The following is a 15786-nucleotide window of genomic DNA, read 5'->3' on the forward strand; positions in this document are numbered from 1 at the left end:
AATTAACCCAACTTGTCAATGTTAGGAATAAAATTGCTCATAGTTATCAACGTTAGGATAAAATTACTCCTATTTGTAAGCGCTAGGTGAAATTTTTGCACCCTATCGCAATGTAAAAGTAGATTTAATGTATAAAAAAATTAAAACATGATAAAAATTGGGTATAAAAATTATACTATACTTTTAATTTGACCATTCCGAATTGATTTAGGCTATGTTTAATTAGGGATAAAATTTGCGGTAATTTACATCTATGACCACTGAATATTATTCATTTTAACATTATGACCAGTGAACTTTAATTCTTAACAGTTTGGTCATGAAACTTTACACTTTTTAATATCGATGGCCCTCAACGTTTCAAAACGACCGTTGACGGCCTCAAAACAAAAAAATTCGAATAGTTAATGATATTTTAAGAAACTTTAATTCTTAAAAAATTTCGTAGGTCTTGTTTAGTTAGGAGAGATAATAGATTTTTAGAGAGAGAAAACTCCAAAAAATGAGATTTTGTAAAATAAAAAATATGATTTCACGGCAAGTGTCATTCTAAACAATTTTACTTCTTGAATATTTTCATTTCGAGATCGTTAACAGTCATTTTAAGGAGTTAGTTAAAGTTGATTGGCCAACGGTATTAAAAAAATATAATGTTAAGTGGTCATACCGTTTACCATTAAAGTTCAAAGGTCATAATATTAAAATATTAAAATGTATAAAGACAAATGGTTATGGTATAATTAATTTAAGCTTAATTCATATTTACACATTTAAACTTGGCAAGTTTTGACTATTGACACCCTGAACTTTTTTCAATAACCTATCACACGTTTATAGTTGGCTTTAAAAGCCTATCATACATATATTTGATATAATTAGTGGATTACTAAATCCAACCATGAATTCCCACCCCTAGCCCCATGAAAAGACCAAACTACCCTTTACCCAAAATTTGAAAAAACACAAAACCTCTCAAATACCTTACACACTCTTTGATCAAATCCGGACTAATTTGTGAACCAAAACATGGAGTGAAACAACAACCGTAAAGGGAAAGCGAAAATAATAAGATTTACCGTTTTTGTTTTTTGATTTAAGTTTAAAAATTGAATCTGTGGGTGATTTTTTAAAAACGTCGGAATCGCAGTCGGGCGTATGAACATCACGCCCGACCTACGGTTCCGGCGTATGAATATCACGCCCGACCTGTGGTTCGGGCGTGAGGCTATCACGCCCGACCTATGGTTCGGGCGTGATGTTCATACGCCCGCACCATAGGTCGGGCGTGATGTTCATACGCCCAACCTATGGTTCGGGCGTGATGTTCATACGCCCGAGGGGTTTTAATTAATTTAATTAATTTTTTGTAATTTTTAGTTTGTTTAATTTAGTTTAACTAAATTTTTATGTTGTAAATTTTAGTTATTGTAAATTTTATTTTGTTTAATTTAGTTTAACTAAATCTTTATTTTGTTAATTTTAGTTAAATTTTTATTTTGTTAATTCAGGTATTTACGGGTTAAATTCAATAGCGGACTAATTTTTTTACGGGTTTAATTCAACAACGGACTAATTTTGTTTACGTAACAGGTATTTACGGATTTAATTCAATAGCGGACTAGCTATTTTTTTTGCTCTCCCGACACGCGGGCGTGTGCCTATCACGCCTCACCTTGTGGTCGGGCGTGAAAGCCCCACGTCTCACCGTGTGGTCGGGCGTGTAGCGATCACGTCCGACCACACGGTGAGGCGTGGGGCTATCACGCCCGACCACAAGGTGAGGCGTGATAGGCACACGCCCGCGTGTCCGGAGAGCAAAAAAAATAGCTTTTTCCTCCCCAAAACCCATGAAAGGGTATTTTTGTCCTTTCACGTGGCTAGGGGTGGGAATTTGGGGCTGGGTTTAACAACACCCTATAATTACCCATATAATTACCACTCCATGGCGCTGCCACTAATCGTGCCAATTTATTTCCATTTTCCCTTCCATCCAAATAAGTCCTTTCCAATTTCTATATAAAAATTACTTTTTGTATTCTAGAATAAGGATTTAGGGCATGGCGAAGAGAAAGAACCGCGATATAGTTAGGGAAAAATCAAAAAGAGCAAAGGATGCACAAATTGCTGACTTTACTGAAGAACAACAGATTGTTGAAGACGAACAAGCAGGTACGCAAATACTCAACAGATGAAAAACTGAATCTGACTTTTTTTTTTTTTTTCTTGATTTGGGGATATTCAACAGAAGTGATACGGGGATTAAGAGATGTCCGACCTGCTCACTACCTATTTAAGATCGATAACTTCTCTTCTCTGCTATCTACCGAGATTGACAAATATGAATCATCTGATTTTGAAGTTTCTGGATATAAATGGTGCTTTAGTTTAGCTTTCCCCTTTTTATTGCTTTCATTTTGGCTATTGATCTGATATTCTGTTTTAATTCTACTAAAATTTGTTTTTTATGCAGGAAATTGCGTCTTTTTCCCAAAGGAGTAAATGAGGATAATAAGCACATCTCTCTCTATTTGGTACTATCCAAATCAAAATCAATTCCTTTTCATAAGGAGGTTAATGTGTACTTCAAGTTGTTTGTTTATAATCAAATTCAAGACAAGTATTTAACTGTTCAAGGTAGTAAGTTTATGTCAATGCTTTTTTGAGTGTGTTAATCCTTCAACCTTACATAATAACTTTTGAAATTGTTTTGATCATTTGGGTAGATGCCAAGGGGAGGATGAGTCGTTTCCGTGGGACGAAAACCGAATTTGGTTTCGATCAGTTACTCGCACTTAGTGTTTTCAATGATGCATCAAATGGATACCTGGTTGATGATTGTTGCATATTTGGTGCTGAGATTTTTGTTGTAGAACCTATTATCAAAGGAGAGCTTGCCTCTGTTGTCAAGGACCTTTCTAACAACACTTACACTTGGAATGTTGAAAAATTTTCAGAGCTTGAACAAGAAAAAGTTGCTGAGGTGTTTGTTATTGGTGGCTATAAATGGTATGTCACATTTACATTATTTGTCTACTTCAAAAATCAGCTTTCATTAACAATAGTTTTGGATAACTTGTTAATGTCATATTTACAGGTCTTTATTTCTTTACCCAAATGGGGATTTAGAAGACAAAGACAAAAGCTTGTCCTTGTTTTTAAGTTTGGAGGAAGATCTTAATCCTGGACATACACTGTTTGTTCAATTTGTTCTAAGGGTTAAAGATCAACTCCACGGAGAACATCATGAGAAAACAGGTAAATAGAATTGAACTAGCCTATTTGAATACAATGTTTTTTGTAGTTAAAGACTCCAAATTTTCTAACTTCAATCTTATATTTTGCAGATAGTAACTTTTTTTGTGCATCTAACAACTGGTCTTGGGGCTTCCAAGATCTTATATCTCTTAGCAAACTCAATGATGCATCTAAGGGATATCTAATTAATGGTGTTATGATTCTTGAAGTGCAAATTTCTTTGATAACAGAGGTTGAGGACTTCTCTTGAAACTCTATGGTTAGAGAGTATTTTGACCTATAGGAGTTAGGAACTTATGAATTTGAATTTAGTATTTTGTTGCTCTTAGATTAGATTAGATGTGCAAACTTGGAAATGCTTTTGGGTATTTGACTGTCATGCATGCACTGTATTATGTTTTAGCAATATATTGACAATATTTTGGTTGAAATTCTCATTTACTCTGCTCTGTTACTTCTCCTCATTCAGTTAGTAATTATCTTCCCGATTGATATTGCTACATCATTAATTTAAGATCAATGATAGTCATGATGGTTTTTTTACGGGGCGTTTGGTATAGGGGATAAATAAAGCGATATAGGAATAAAAAAATGTATTGACTTCTTTATATCATGAGTTGCTTGCATAACAGATACTGGTTTAGAACACTATTCCACTTCTCTTCACTAAATACGTTAATAGATGTCTAAGCCAGTTGTGAAAAAAGTTGCATCTCTTATCATGTCTACGTTTAAGTATGCTGCATTGATAAGTTAGGCATTTTTTTTTTTGTGTGGATTGCTTACATGCTTGTCAGAATCTCGATCAACATGACTTCGAAGCTATATACACCATTCTTGACATACAACATGGGCCATCAGGGGCTGAGACAGTGGGGCTGGAGGGGGCCGGCCCCCCGGCTGCTGGAACCATCCCTTCCACCCTCTGTCTCAGGTAGATTTAGGTTGAATGGGCTTTCTACTGTGTTGATGGGAACTGGTATTTATCAATGTGGGATGGTTCAAATTGTAGAAACCGGAATTTTTGAATTTTTTCTTTAAATTTAAGCAATTCTGTGATGCAATTGGTGTATTTGATGTGTTGTCTCCTTGATTTGGAAGCCAATTTTTATGTTTAGGCCGAAATTTATAGATGATAATATGTGAATTTCCTTCTCCCAATGCATGTAGACAAGATGTTTGATGAAAAGTCTAAATGAATGCAATACTCATCCATTTGTCATTGAGGATTACTTCAATGAACTTGACAAAAATGAGCTTGTCAGGTCATGTCACTTTGTTTTGGTTTTGTTTATTTAATCTTTCGTTTTGTGAATCTATAGGTGAATTATTGTAACAGAATCTTACTATTTATGATTCGATTCGGCTCTATCTCGAGTCGGATTTTCGTCACTGTTCAACTTCAACAAAACTATCTACTAAATCCATTATCTTCTAGTCCAATTGTTATCAACTCAAACTAGTTTCATCATTGACAATGAGGAAAAAAAAAATTCAGAAGCTCAAACTCTCAATCTCAACTAAGTTATTAAACAGAGTCCGATTTGTGAATTAGTTTTATTATGATTGCATTTACATTAGATTTGAATCATAAGTACTTGATTGATATGATTTTTTTTACATTAAAATTGCATTTCTAGGCTAATATTTGATAATATTTTGAATTCAATATGGTAAATATTTTATTTTTTATAATATTATAAATTTGAATTGAATCTTGATTAGATGTGACGATTCACAAAATGTGGATTTTGAACTTTCTCTATTGTTTTAGAAATATTGTTTCAGAGTGTGATATGCTATCATGAAATCCTGATGGTATTATGATTGCTGAACTACAAATTCTGATGCTGACATTGGTCAAGGATTTCTCTTGGTATTCCAGGTTTTCTTACTTTGATAACTTATAAATTACTCTTTGGTATTCCGATCTAGTTGGGATGTCCGGCTCTTATTCTTGGCTTCGTCCCAGCTTTTAGAAAAAAAAAAAAAATTACTCTTTGGTATTAATTATATGTTTTTGAATCTAGAATTTGCATATTTAGGATGTTTTAATAATGGAATGCCAAAATTAAGTGGCCAATTTCTGATCTTGCCAAAGGAAATACTTGAATTGGATGCATTTAAGAAATTTCTCCATAAATCCGGTTCATTTTTCTCCCTTTTATGCCATTGTATCTTCTCGGTGGCCATTTTTCGTTGGTCATGTTTTTATAGACTGGGCAGAGCATTGTGGAATTTTCTCTTGAAAGTGATTCTAGCAAACATAATTATATGCAGCTATTTAAACCTCTTAACCATAAATTTACCTCTAACGTTTCTAGAGAAATCTAAATATACCACTAATATAGTAAAATTTTGGGCTCAACGTTTCGAACCAAAATCAATTTTAGCCTAAATAATGAAATCCATTAGCTGACCCTTTAAATGGTCTAACATTACTCGTAGTTGGAAATGCTAACCAAAATTTTACTATTTTCTGCAGTAGGGGTATGTTTCGAATATTTTCTGCATTAGGGGTATGTTTGGAATTTCCGGAAGACGTTAGAGTTAAATTTGATTTTTTTTTTTTTTTTTTGTCAATAACAAGTTATATGGTCTAGAATATAATTTACTTTCACCGCCTATCTGAGTTGGTAATGTGTTCAATCAACCTTGATCACTCTAGCTACAATATTACAAGGGCAATCAAAGGTGAAAAATGCATGCAGTTAGCAGAACTGCAGCTAGTAGTGTCAATTCGCGGGTTATATCGAGTACCTAGTATTGTTAGTTCGGGTTATATCGTAATCATGTTGTGTTATTTATATATTTTATACAAAATTTCACATTAGTATGAAATGCACTAAAAATAATAACCATATTAGAAATGTATCGTGTTAATAAGATTGTCTCTATAAATTGTGTCAGAAATTTACATCCATATACTAGAGACATTGAAAGAAAGAAGTGATAATACTTATTGATATTAGTATTTAAGGTTTCTCGTGAGAGTGGAGACGACATTCTCCCGAGGATTCCCCAATTCTAGCGGAACGGATCCTTGATGGAGACGAAGAATCTCTACCCTGGTGACAATCCTAATGCGGCAGCAACCATCAGGGAATATTTGTTGATGATAAATATTTGTTTGTTGTCTCACAAGCTATATTTTTTTAGTAACTAGTTTTGATAATTAAATTTGAGATTACAATTTTTATTTTTTATTTTTTTGTGCATAAATAAACAATTTTGAGTCAGCATTTTATAGCATCTATTGAAATCAGGTTATATCGAATTTGTGTCGCTGACACGACTTGATTTCACGGTTTTATATGATGGTTCATGTTAGCCGACCCCGAATCATTTCGGGACTAAGGCTTTGTTGTTGTTGTTGTATTGAAATCAGGTTATAGGGAAATTTTTTATATAAGAACTTTCACAGTGGACCGGGTGCAATGGACTCGATCAATTGAAAAAAAAAAAGAATCATAGCTGCCTCGTTGGGAGATGATTGGTGTAAGGAAAAAAGATATGTACACTTGTTATATTTTTATTCGTAAAACCCAATCGATCGGGACCATAGTAGAATAAGTATCTTCCCTTTCTTCCCCACAATTTTCCTATCTAATCTCAATCCAATTTCATCACTAACTCAATCAACAATAAGTAGTAATATGGCAATAAGTAGTAATATGGCCATGAATGATCAAATTCAACACCATTATCTTGAAGAAGATGTTTTCTACAACGAACTGTAAAAGCAAATATTATTTATAACCGAAGATGATGAAGATAATGACTATTTTATAACAGCGAGGCGGATCTCAAAAAGATTAATGGCTAAATCAATCAAACCGTTACTTTAATTGGTGGGAAATTCAGAATGGAAATTCAACTCCAACTCCAGCTTGGATTTTGAATTTGTAGAGAAATGGAAATGGAACTAGTGTTAAGTAATATAAATGGCATGTTATGTTTCGTTATTGGCCTAAATTGTTATCCTTTTTTAAACGTTAAGCTATATTGACACTATTTTGTACTTAGAGCTTAAATTGATACTTCTCCAAAAACCATATACCTATTTTGGTACTTTATCCTTAATTCAATCCACTATTAATTTAAACGCATTTAGATTCGGGTTTGAAAATTTCAACTCAATCGGTATAAATTCACCTTAAAATAATGAATAATAAAAATAAATATTACATTGATTAGACTTTTAACTTTGTTTTTTTTTTAATTAAATTTGAGCAACTAAGAGAAGCTCAATAGAAAAATTATAGTATACGTCTGGTGTATAGATGATGTGGTGGGTCCAAATTCTATATAGTTTGATGGAAAATCCCCATCATCAGAGATGGAATACCATGGGGAGGCACTCTCCTCTTTGATCGAGAGATCCCCTACTTTTGAATTTGTCCGAAAAAAACTAGCCCGATTTGTTCTATCAATTTTTGAAATAGATGAATGAGGAAAGTATGTCAGCAGGAGCGCTCGCGCTTATGGCATTGTCGATCGCCTACCCCTTCGTGCATGCAGGCGGCATGTATGCTATTTTGTCAATCCGGTACATCTTAAATAAGAAGAGAAGCTTCAGTTTCTTGCTTATCTATGGAATATCGCATTGTTACTGGCCTTCACCCATCTAGAGCAGGGCTTTTTTCTCGTAAGGGTAAGGGTGTTGATATCCTCGAATCCCAGTTCTATTGACCGATAGGAGAATCCAAATCTGATGAGAATTCTGATTGTGCGAGCTGCGGCAGCAGCTCCCCCCCTGCAATCCCCCGAGAAATGAGCATTAGCTCTTTTTATAAAGGGTCCGTCGACTCTTTCTAGAAGATTGAAATAAGTGTCTGTAGACGCAAAGTAGTGTGTTTTAATGTATGGTTTTCTTTTAACTTTATCAGACTAGCAATGTAATAATATGTCATATATTTTATAGTCTAAAGTTTATAATTTAGATTTAAAGTTTATATAAATAATTAACTAAAATTTATTTAATTAATTAATGACATGTGTAATATACATTCTATTGATTAAAGTGAAACTTGCTATCCAATTATTAGCTCGGCACACGGATAACGTGGTACAACGTGCATATAATAAAATCTCTTAGCTCAATATTAGAAAAAAATATTTTAATAATACATTATTTAATTTATTCTATTCAATATTTTAATTCCTCAAACATTTGAATTATTAAATAACTATAAGGAAATAAACTGTAATAAAACAACAAGTAAAGATTAAAAAATATATTATTAAAATACGATGACTAAACAGTGTGTTAGATAAAAATATAGGTATTAATAAATTATTTATTATAGTATAAATTTTAACTATATGCAGAATTAAAATGCAAAACTTGAAGAATGATTTAGCAAGTCTAAATTAATAATAATAATAATAATAATAATAATAATAATAATAATACATATGGAACTTCAAAATAAATGCTAACAAACCATAAAGAAATGAAAACGAAAGAAAGAAGAGGGGCTTCACTTGGACTAACTTTTCAATGTCAATTTCAATTTCTTGTTATCATTAAAAACATTGACATTAAAACAATCTTAAAGTTTGGCTCAATAGTATTGAAAATAATCATTTTTCTTAAAGCAAATTAGAAATATAATAGTATTGAAAATAATCATTTTTCTTAAAGCAAATTAGAAATATATTATAAATGTACTTGGCGGCGGCAGGCCATGAGGGGGTGTTAGGTGTTTCTACCCTTACCGTTCCCCTATCGCTCTTTCTCCTCTTCTTTTAGAGGATAGGATTGGGGTTAGCTTTCCTAGGCTAATCCCGGTGTAGTTGCTTGTTTTGCTTTGCTTTCCTTTCATTTTCTACCAAAAAAAATAAAATAAATGTGAGCATATTACATGAGAAGACGATAGATGACTTAAAAAATTCTTGGTATCGCAAGAAATAGGCGCAGCTAAAAACAAGGTTTCATTATTTAACGAGTGAGCAACATGATTGGATAACCTTATAACAGAAATAATAGAGACATCTAAACAAGAAACAACTAAGTGTCTACATGTGTCAATAATCACCACAAATTCTGAAAGATCTACTGCAACAGAATCCATCGCTCAAACAACCTCTTCAGTGTCCCTTTCAAGAACAACTTTAGACCACCATTTCTCATGCATTAACCTACAACGCACATTGGAGGTTTAAAACTTCAGCAATATGAGAGGTGTAGATACCAAGTTTTAGGGGAGGCATAAGCAAAAAATGAAACTACCGAAATGATCCCGAAGAATATCACCCAAACTAATCCTATCCTGGTCCGGCTTACATGTCATGTCTATATTAAGCTTCAAATAACCACCCTTTGGGGCCGCCCACTTCACCGATCTGTGCCACGAAGAAGCCGCCAAATGAGAACCCCTTGCTTACAAAAATCGATGAAAGAAATCCTTGCTCATACGAGCCGCAATTGCCAGTGGAGAAAAAAAGCCTTCCCAATAGCACGAGTTTCTTTGACACCAAATTTTTCACAAGTCTATACGTAACATATGGCACTCCTTTAAACTTCGAGATTGTAGAAAACACTCAAATCACTTCACAAAAAAATTGGTCCCCAGAACATGATGATCAATGCTCAACTCAAGCGAGAGATGATGTGAATAGCCGCAATCCATAAATAAATGGATTGTGTGTTCCTTGACCTCTTTACACATGCCACATACATTATCCGAAGGCATCCCTTCCTGTAAAGCATGTCTTTAAGACAAAGAAAATTATGGCAAGCTCTCCATATATAAACATTTTAACCGGATGAGGGAGATGGTAAGACCAAACTCAGGTCCAAACAAAGTTGTAAAAAATGTTAGGCGTTAATCGGACGGACATGACCTTTCAGGATTAGTCGGGGATTATTAGATTTATATTTTTGTATTTGTATTTGTTAATCAACAAAATGTTATATAAATTCAATTAAAATATATATTATACTCTCTAAAAATAATAATATAAAATTATTTAATATAGAAAAAATATGTGTATTTGTGACATACATTTTAAAAATGTGCAAACATCAATATTTCAACAACAATATTATTAAAATAACTAAAATAAAGTAAAATATAATGTTTTTTTTTTGAATGAAAAAATATCAATTAATCAATGAATGAATTGTCTTTACAAATAGCACTCATTAACCAACTAGGCACTTGAAAACTAACAAACTCAGAAGCATTGGAAATAGATTGCCTTGCAATTACATGGGCAACCATATTCGTATTCCGAGAAATAAACGACACTCTAATGTCCTGTTTAACTCTTACCCTCTTCTTACATTCATTAATAATCATCCCAAGCTCAGAATAATCCACAAGAGAAGAGTTAAAGCCATCCACAACCAGCTTGGCGTCAGTTTCAATCTAAACATCCGCCAGCCCAAGCGAAAAAATCCAATCAATAGCCCGTCTAAGCGCTAACGCCTCGACCACAGCAGCAGAAAAAACTCCCTCCCTGCAAGAACTGATACAACCGAGAAAATCTCCGTATCATTTCGCAACACAGCCCCAATCCCGTGACAGCCTTGATCCTGAAAAATAGCACCATCTATATTGCATTTAATAAACCCGGCTAAAGGTTTTTTCCATCTTACCTGATGTCGAACCCGCCCTCTCATCACATCAGAAAATCTGATCTGGCTCCGCCTCCATTCATCAATCCATCTTTTTGATTGTTCCACCGCAAAAGACACCTCCGTAAGACACGAGTTCCATAGCATATTATTCCTTTGTTGCCAAATAGTCCAAAGAACAGTAGCCACACTACACACAAACCTGTCCGACTTCGAACAACATAAACGAAGAAAAGCCGTGTTAACTTCCTCCGTTTCTCCACAACCCAACTCGCAACCAGCCGCCAACCAACAATTTTGCGCATAAGAACAATTCTGAAATAAATGCCAATCATGCTCTACATCCCCTAAACAGACACAACAAGTAATCGGAATCCTAATTCTTCTACCACTCAACCTCATACGAGTTGGAATACACAGTGAGCAAAGACGCCATAAAAAAGATTTTACCTTTGGAGGGAGAGAGAGAGAGCCCATAACTGTTTCCACCCTTGAATAGGAACAGAAGAAAAATGATTACTTTCTAACAATCTATATCCGGATTTGGATGAATAAACCGCATTCCTTGTATAATGCCAAATAATTTTGTCAGATAAAGGCTGAAAAGGAAGAACCATATTAACCACATCATTAACATCTTGCCCATTTAACAACAAATTTAATTTTCCTCTATCCCAAATCCTAGACTCCTCCACAATCAGATCAGCCACCTTAAAATTTTCTATACCCGCCAAAACAGTAGACGTCACCTGTAAAGGAGCCTCACGATTAATCCAGGGATCCTGCCACATCAAAATACTTTTACCATCACCCACTCTCCACCTAATACCCTTTGCCAAACCATCAATAGACGTCCAAATACTCCGCCAAACATAACTAGGATTATTTCCAAGTTTGGCGGAAAGGAAAGCAACATGAGGAAAATACTTCGCTTTAAAGATCCTGCTAACCAATAAATCTGGATTGTCTATAAATTTCCATCCTTGTTTACCTAAAAGAGCCAAATTAAACTCCCGTAACTCCCTAAAACCAAGACCCCCTTTCGCCTTAATCCTACACATATAGGACCAATTAAACCAATGAATCCTCTTTTGCCCATCACTCTTCGAACCCCACTAAAAAGAGTTCATCATTTTTTGAAGATCATCACATAAAGATTTAGGGAGAAGAAACGTACTCATACAGAAAGTGGGAAGGGCCTGTGCAACTGACTTGAGCAAAACTTCTTTCCGAGCAGTTGACAAAAATTTCGCACTCCAATTGTTAACCCGTTTTCTTAAGCGATCTTTAAGAAAACCAAATACAGCTTTTTAGACCTCCCAATCATTGAAGGAAGTCCCAAATATCTACTAGAATCAAGAGGATTATGAACATTTAAAATTGAGCAGATATTAAACTTGAGATCAGCCCTAGTATTAGGACTAAAGAAAATACCCGGCTTTTGGAAATTAATAGCTTGCCCAGAAACCATCTCATACTGGTGAAGAATATCAGCAACCGTTTGACTTTCCTCTAATGTCGCCCTAAAGAAAAGGAAAGAATCATCTGCAAAAAATAAATGAGAAACCCGTGGAGCCCTCGGACACACAGCACACCCTTGTAATCTGCCATTCTCTTCAGCCAACTTAATCAGCTTTGATAACACCTCAGCACACAATATAAACAAATAAGGTGATAAAGGATCACCTTGTCTCAACCCTCTGCTCGGAGACACATTTCCTACAAGATTCCCATTCACAGCCACAGAATATGAAATAGTAGTAACACATAATCTCATCCACCTAACCCACACATCATGGAAACCCAGCCTCACCAAAACAGCCTCAAAAAAACCCCAATCAACTCTATCGTATGCTTTACTAATGTCAATTTTAAGAGCAACATGACCCATCATTCCTCTATTTTGCCTCTGCATAAAATGTAAGGACTTAAAGGCAATTTGTACATTATCCACAATGGACCTACCTGGAACAAAAGCCGATTGATTCTCTAAAACAAGTTTCGGAAGAATAATTTTCAACCTATTTGCAAGAACTTTAGCAACAATTTTATACAAGACATTACAGAGTGAGATAGGATGATAATTCTTAATAGAGTCCGGGTTGTCAAATTTGGGGATTAAAACTATAATGGTGTCATTCAGATTTGCAGGAAACTCATTTCTGCACAACCACTTTGTATAAGCAGAAAAAACATCAGTACCAATTGAATCCTAAAAATGCTGGAAAAATCCCGGGCTCAAACCATCCGGGCCCGGAGACTTGTCAGGATTCATCTGAAAAACAGCTGACTTAAATTCCTCAATTGAAAAGGGGAGATAAGAAGAGAATTCATTTCCTCAGAGACCAAATGACTCAAAACATCAACAGTATCAAAATTAGAAACAGTAGAAGGAGCAAACAAACCAGTGAAGTAAGAAATAATATGATCTTGAATTTCTTTTTCCGAGCTTAACACCTTTCCCCCATCATCCTTCAACTCGCTTATATGATTCGCCTTTCTCCGACCTTTAACACAAGCATGATAATACTTCGAATTGTAGTCCCCACCTCTCAACCAATGAGCTTTAGCGCGCTGACACCAGTAAACATTCTCAGTTTCTAATAACTGATTGAGCTTCCTTTTTTGCTCAAAAAATTGCTTTACTGAATCCACATCAGATTTATTTTTCAGATAACCAATCCGCTGTTTACAATGCAGAATTTTAGAAGAGAAACATCGATAAAAATCCGCACCCCATTGCTCCATAGAACTCGCACATGCCGCAAGCTTAGTAACTAAATCCACATTTCTCTTAGCCCAAACCTCACGAACCATCTCGGAAAAACCAGCCTCCCCAACCCAAGCTCTTTCATACCTAAACCTCCTCTTCTTCTGTGACCGAAGTTTTCCTTCCCAACTTAGTAAAATAGGACAGTGATCCGAGTAAGCAGATACTTGAACCGCAAGCTTGTAGTTATCAAATCGGTTGAACCAACTAGGGGATGCAAAAGCTCTATCTAATTTTTCCTGTATCCAGAAATCAGTCCCTCGACTCCTTTCCCAAGTAAAATTACCACCAGACAATACTAACTCACTCAATGAGTTATGAGAAAGTACATCCTGAAAAGCAGCTATAAGATGCGATGGATAAACAGACCCACCAAGCTTTTCGCTTTGATTAAGCAAGCAATTAAAATCTCCAATAAAAATAGAAGGAAGAATAGAAGTAGAAGAAACAACCGCTAACAAATTCCAAGACTCACTATGTTTAGAACGATCCGCAAAGCCATAAAATCCAACTAACCTCTAATCACCCCCAGGATCCCCAATTTGAACTTCAATATGATGATCAGAGTAATATAAGATTGAGACACGACATTCATTTTTCCAAATCATTGCAAGACCCCCACTTCTTCCTCTAACATCAACAGTAAAACAATTATCATACGACAACTTCCTACTAATCGCCTCCATCCTACTCCGGGTAACAAGAGTCTCAATTAAAAACACAATAGCAGGCTTATGAGAAACCAGTAGATTCCCAAGTGAACGAACTGCCCGGGGGTTGCCCAAGCCCCGACAGTTCCAACTCAAGCAACTCATACCATTCGGCGGGTCTGGTCTTCAGACCTCGCCGCTTCAATAACAGAAACTGATGCCTTATCCTGTTTTACTAAAGGAAGAACAACATCAGTAGTAGACTCACAAACTCCTTTTCCCCTACCCAAAACCTCCATAGTTTTATCACCTCTTCTTCTTTTTCTATCCTCAGCCAAAACCAGTCCTTCCTCTTCAAGGCCCATATCAACATCTCCTCCCACAAATTCAACAATATCCGTCTGCTTTGAACCATCAATCTGACTTATAACTGGAATATTCCCTATATTAGTCTCTCTAATCACATGACTTGAAACCTCCTCATTCTGACCACAACTTCCACTATAAACCCACTCATTGCTTCCAGCTTCCCTTAACCATTTCGAGCAAAATAACATGTAATACAATTCATCAAAAACTATGAAAAAATGTCCTTAAAATCTTAGTTCATATCAACAATAAATAAATATATATAGTACGCAATTAAACAAAAAGACCCATCAAGATCTGGATGCTCATCATGTATATCTTTATGGGTAAATTAAAAAAAACTCATGTGGTTTCATTTTTTTGTTTTTAGAAAAATGATTGTGGTTTTTTTTCTTTTCAAATACAGGAATGTGGTTTATTCCGTTACACTATTTACGGATTTGGTGAAGATTTCGTTTATTTGCTGACATTGCTGAAGGTCAAATATGGGTTTTTAAAAAAATTGGAATAAATTTTAAAAAAAACCCCTCTGATTTCACTTTTTTTTTTTGCAAAAAAATGACTGTGATTTTTTTCTTTTCAAATACAGGACTGTGATTTATTCAATTATACGATTAACGGATTTGGTGAAGATGCCGTTTATTTGCTTACGTGGTTGAAGGGCAAATATGAGTTTTTTAAAAAATTGACTATAAAAGACCTTGAACAAGCATGCGGGATTTGCGCTCATGTGAGATTTTTTAGTCAATATTGTCGCCACAAAATAGTTATAAAAAATTCATTGGTCAATTTTTTTTAAAAACTCATATTTGCTTTTCAGCCACGTCAGCAAATAAACAGCATCTTCACCAAATCTGTAAATAGTGTAACGGAATAAACCATAGTTCTGTATTTGAAAAGAAAAAAAAAATCACAGTCATTTTTCTGTAAAAAAGTGAAACCACAGAGTTTTTTTTTAAAATTTACTCCAATTTTTTTTAAAAATCCATATTTGCCCCTACAGCCACGTCAGCAAATAAACGACATCTTCACCAAATCCGTAAATAATGTAAAGAAATAAAACCACAGTCCTATATTTGAAAAAAAACAGTCATTTTTCTGGAAAAAAAAAGTGAAACCACAAGGGATTTTTTTTGAAATTTACCCTATCTTTATTA

At 34.7% G+C, this 15786-nt stretch overlaps 1 protein-coding gene across 2 annotated transcripts; it reads left to right on the forward strand.

Moving 5' to 3' along the window:
* The first annotated feature begins 1964 nt into the window (after positions 1–1964).
* On the forward strand, positions 1965–3696 carry LOC136227893 (protein RESTRICTED TEV MOVEMENT 3-like). 2 transcript variants are annotated; one of them, XM_066016682.1, is made up of 6 exons: positions 1965–2169; positions 2246–2375; positions 2471–2634; positions 2724–3006; positions 3095–3255; positions 3345–3696. In XM_066016682.1, exons 1-6 carry the CDS (start codon positions 2058–2060, stop codon positions 3503–3505), a joined length of 1011 nt encoding a protein of 336 aa, XP_065872754.1. In that variant the 5' UTR covers positions 1965–2057; the 3' UTR covers positions 3506–3696. The 2 variants fall into 2 exon arrangements, with proteins under 2 accessions (XP_065872754.1, XP_065872753.1); XM_066016681.1 differs by having other exon boundaries at positions 1971–2375.
* Positions 3697–15786: the final 12090 nt, after the last annotated feature.

The sequence above is a fragment of the Euphorbia lathyris genome, chromosome 4 (assembly GCF_963576675.1).
Source record: "Euphorbia lathyris chromosome 4, ddEupLath1.1, whole genome shotgun sequence".
Classification (NCBI taxonomy): domain Eukaryota; kingdom Viridiplantae; phylum Streptophyta; class Magnoliopsida; order Malpighiales; family Euphorbiaceae; genus Euphorbia; species Euphorbia lathyris.

Excerpts from the sequence above, each read along its gene's own strand:
- LOC136227893 (XM_066016681.1), top strand. The coding sequence starts at position 2,113 with ATGCACAAATTGCTGACTTTACTGAAGAACAACAGATTGTTGAAGACG. Across the intron at positions 3,007-3,094 it reads GTTATTGGTGGCTATAAATG|GTCTTTATTTCTTTACCCAA; the intron begins GTATGTCACATT and ends TCATATTTACAG. Across the intron at positions 3,256-3,344 it reads AGAACATCATGAGAAAACAG|ATAGTAACTTTTTTTGTGCA; the intron begins GTAAATAGAATT and ends TATATTTTGCAG.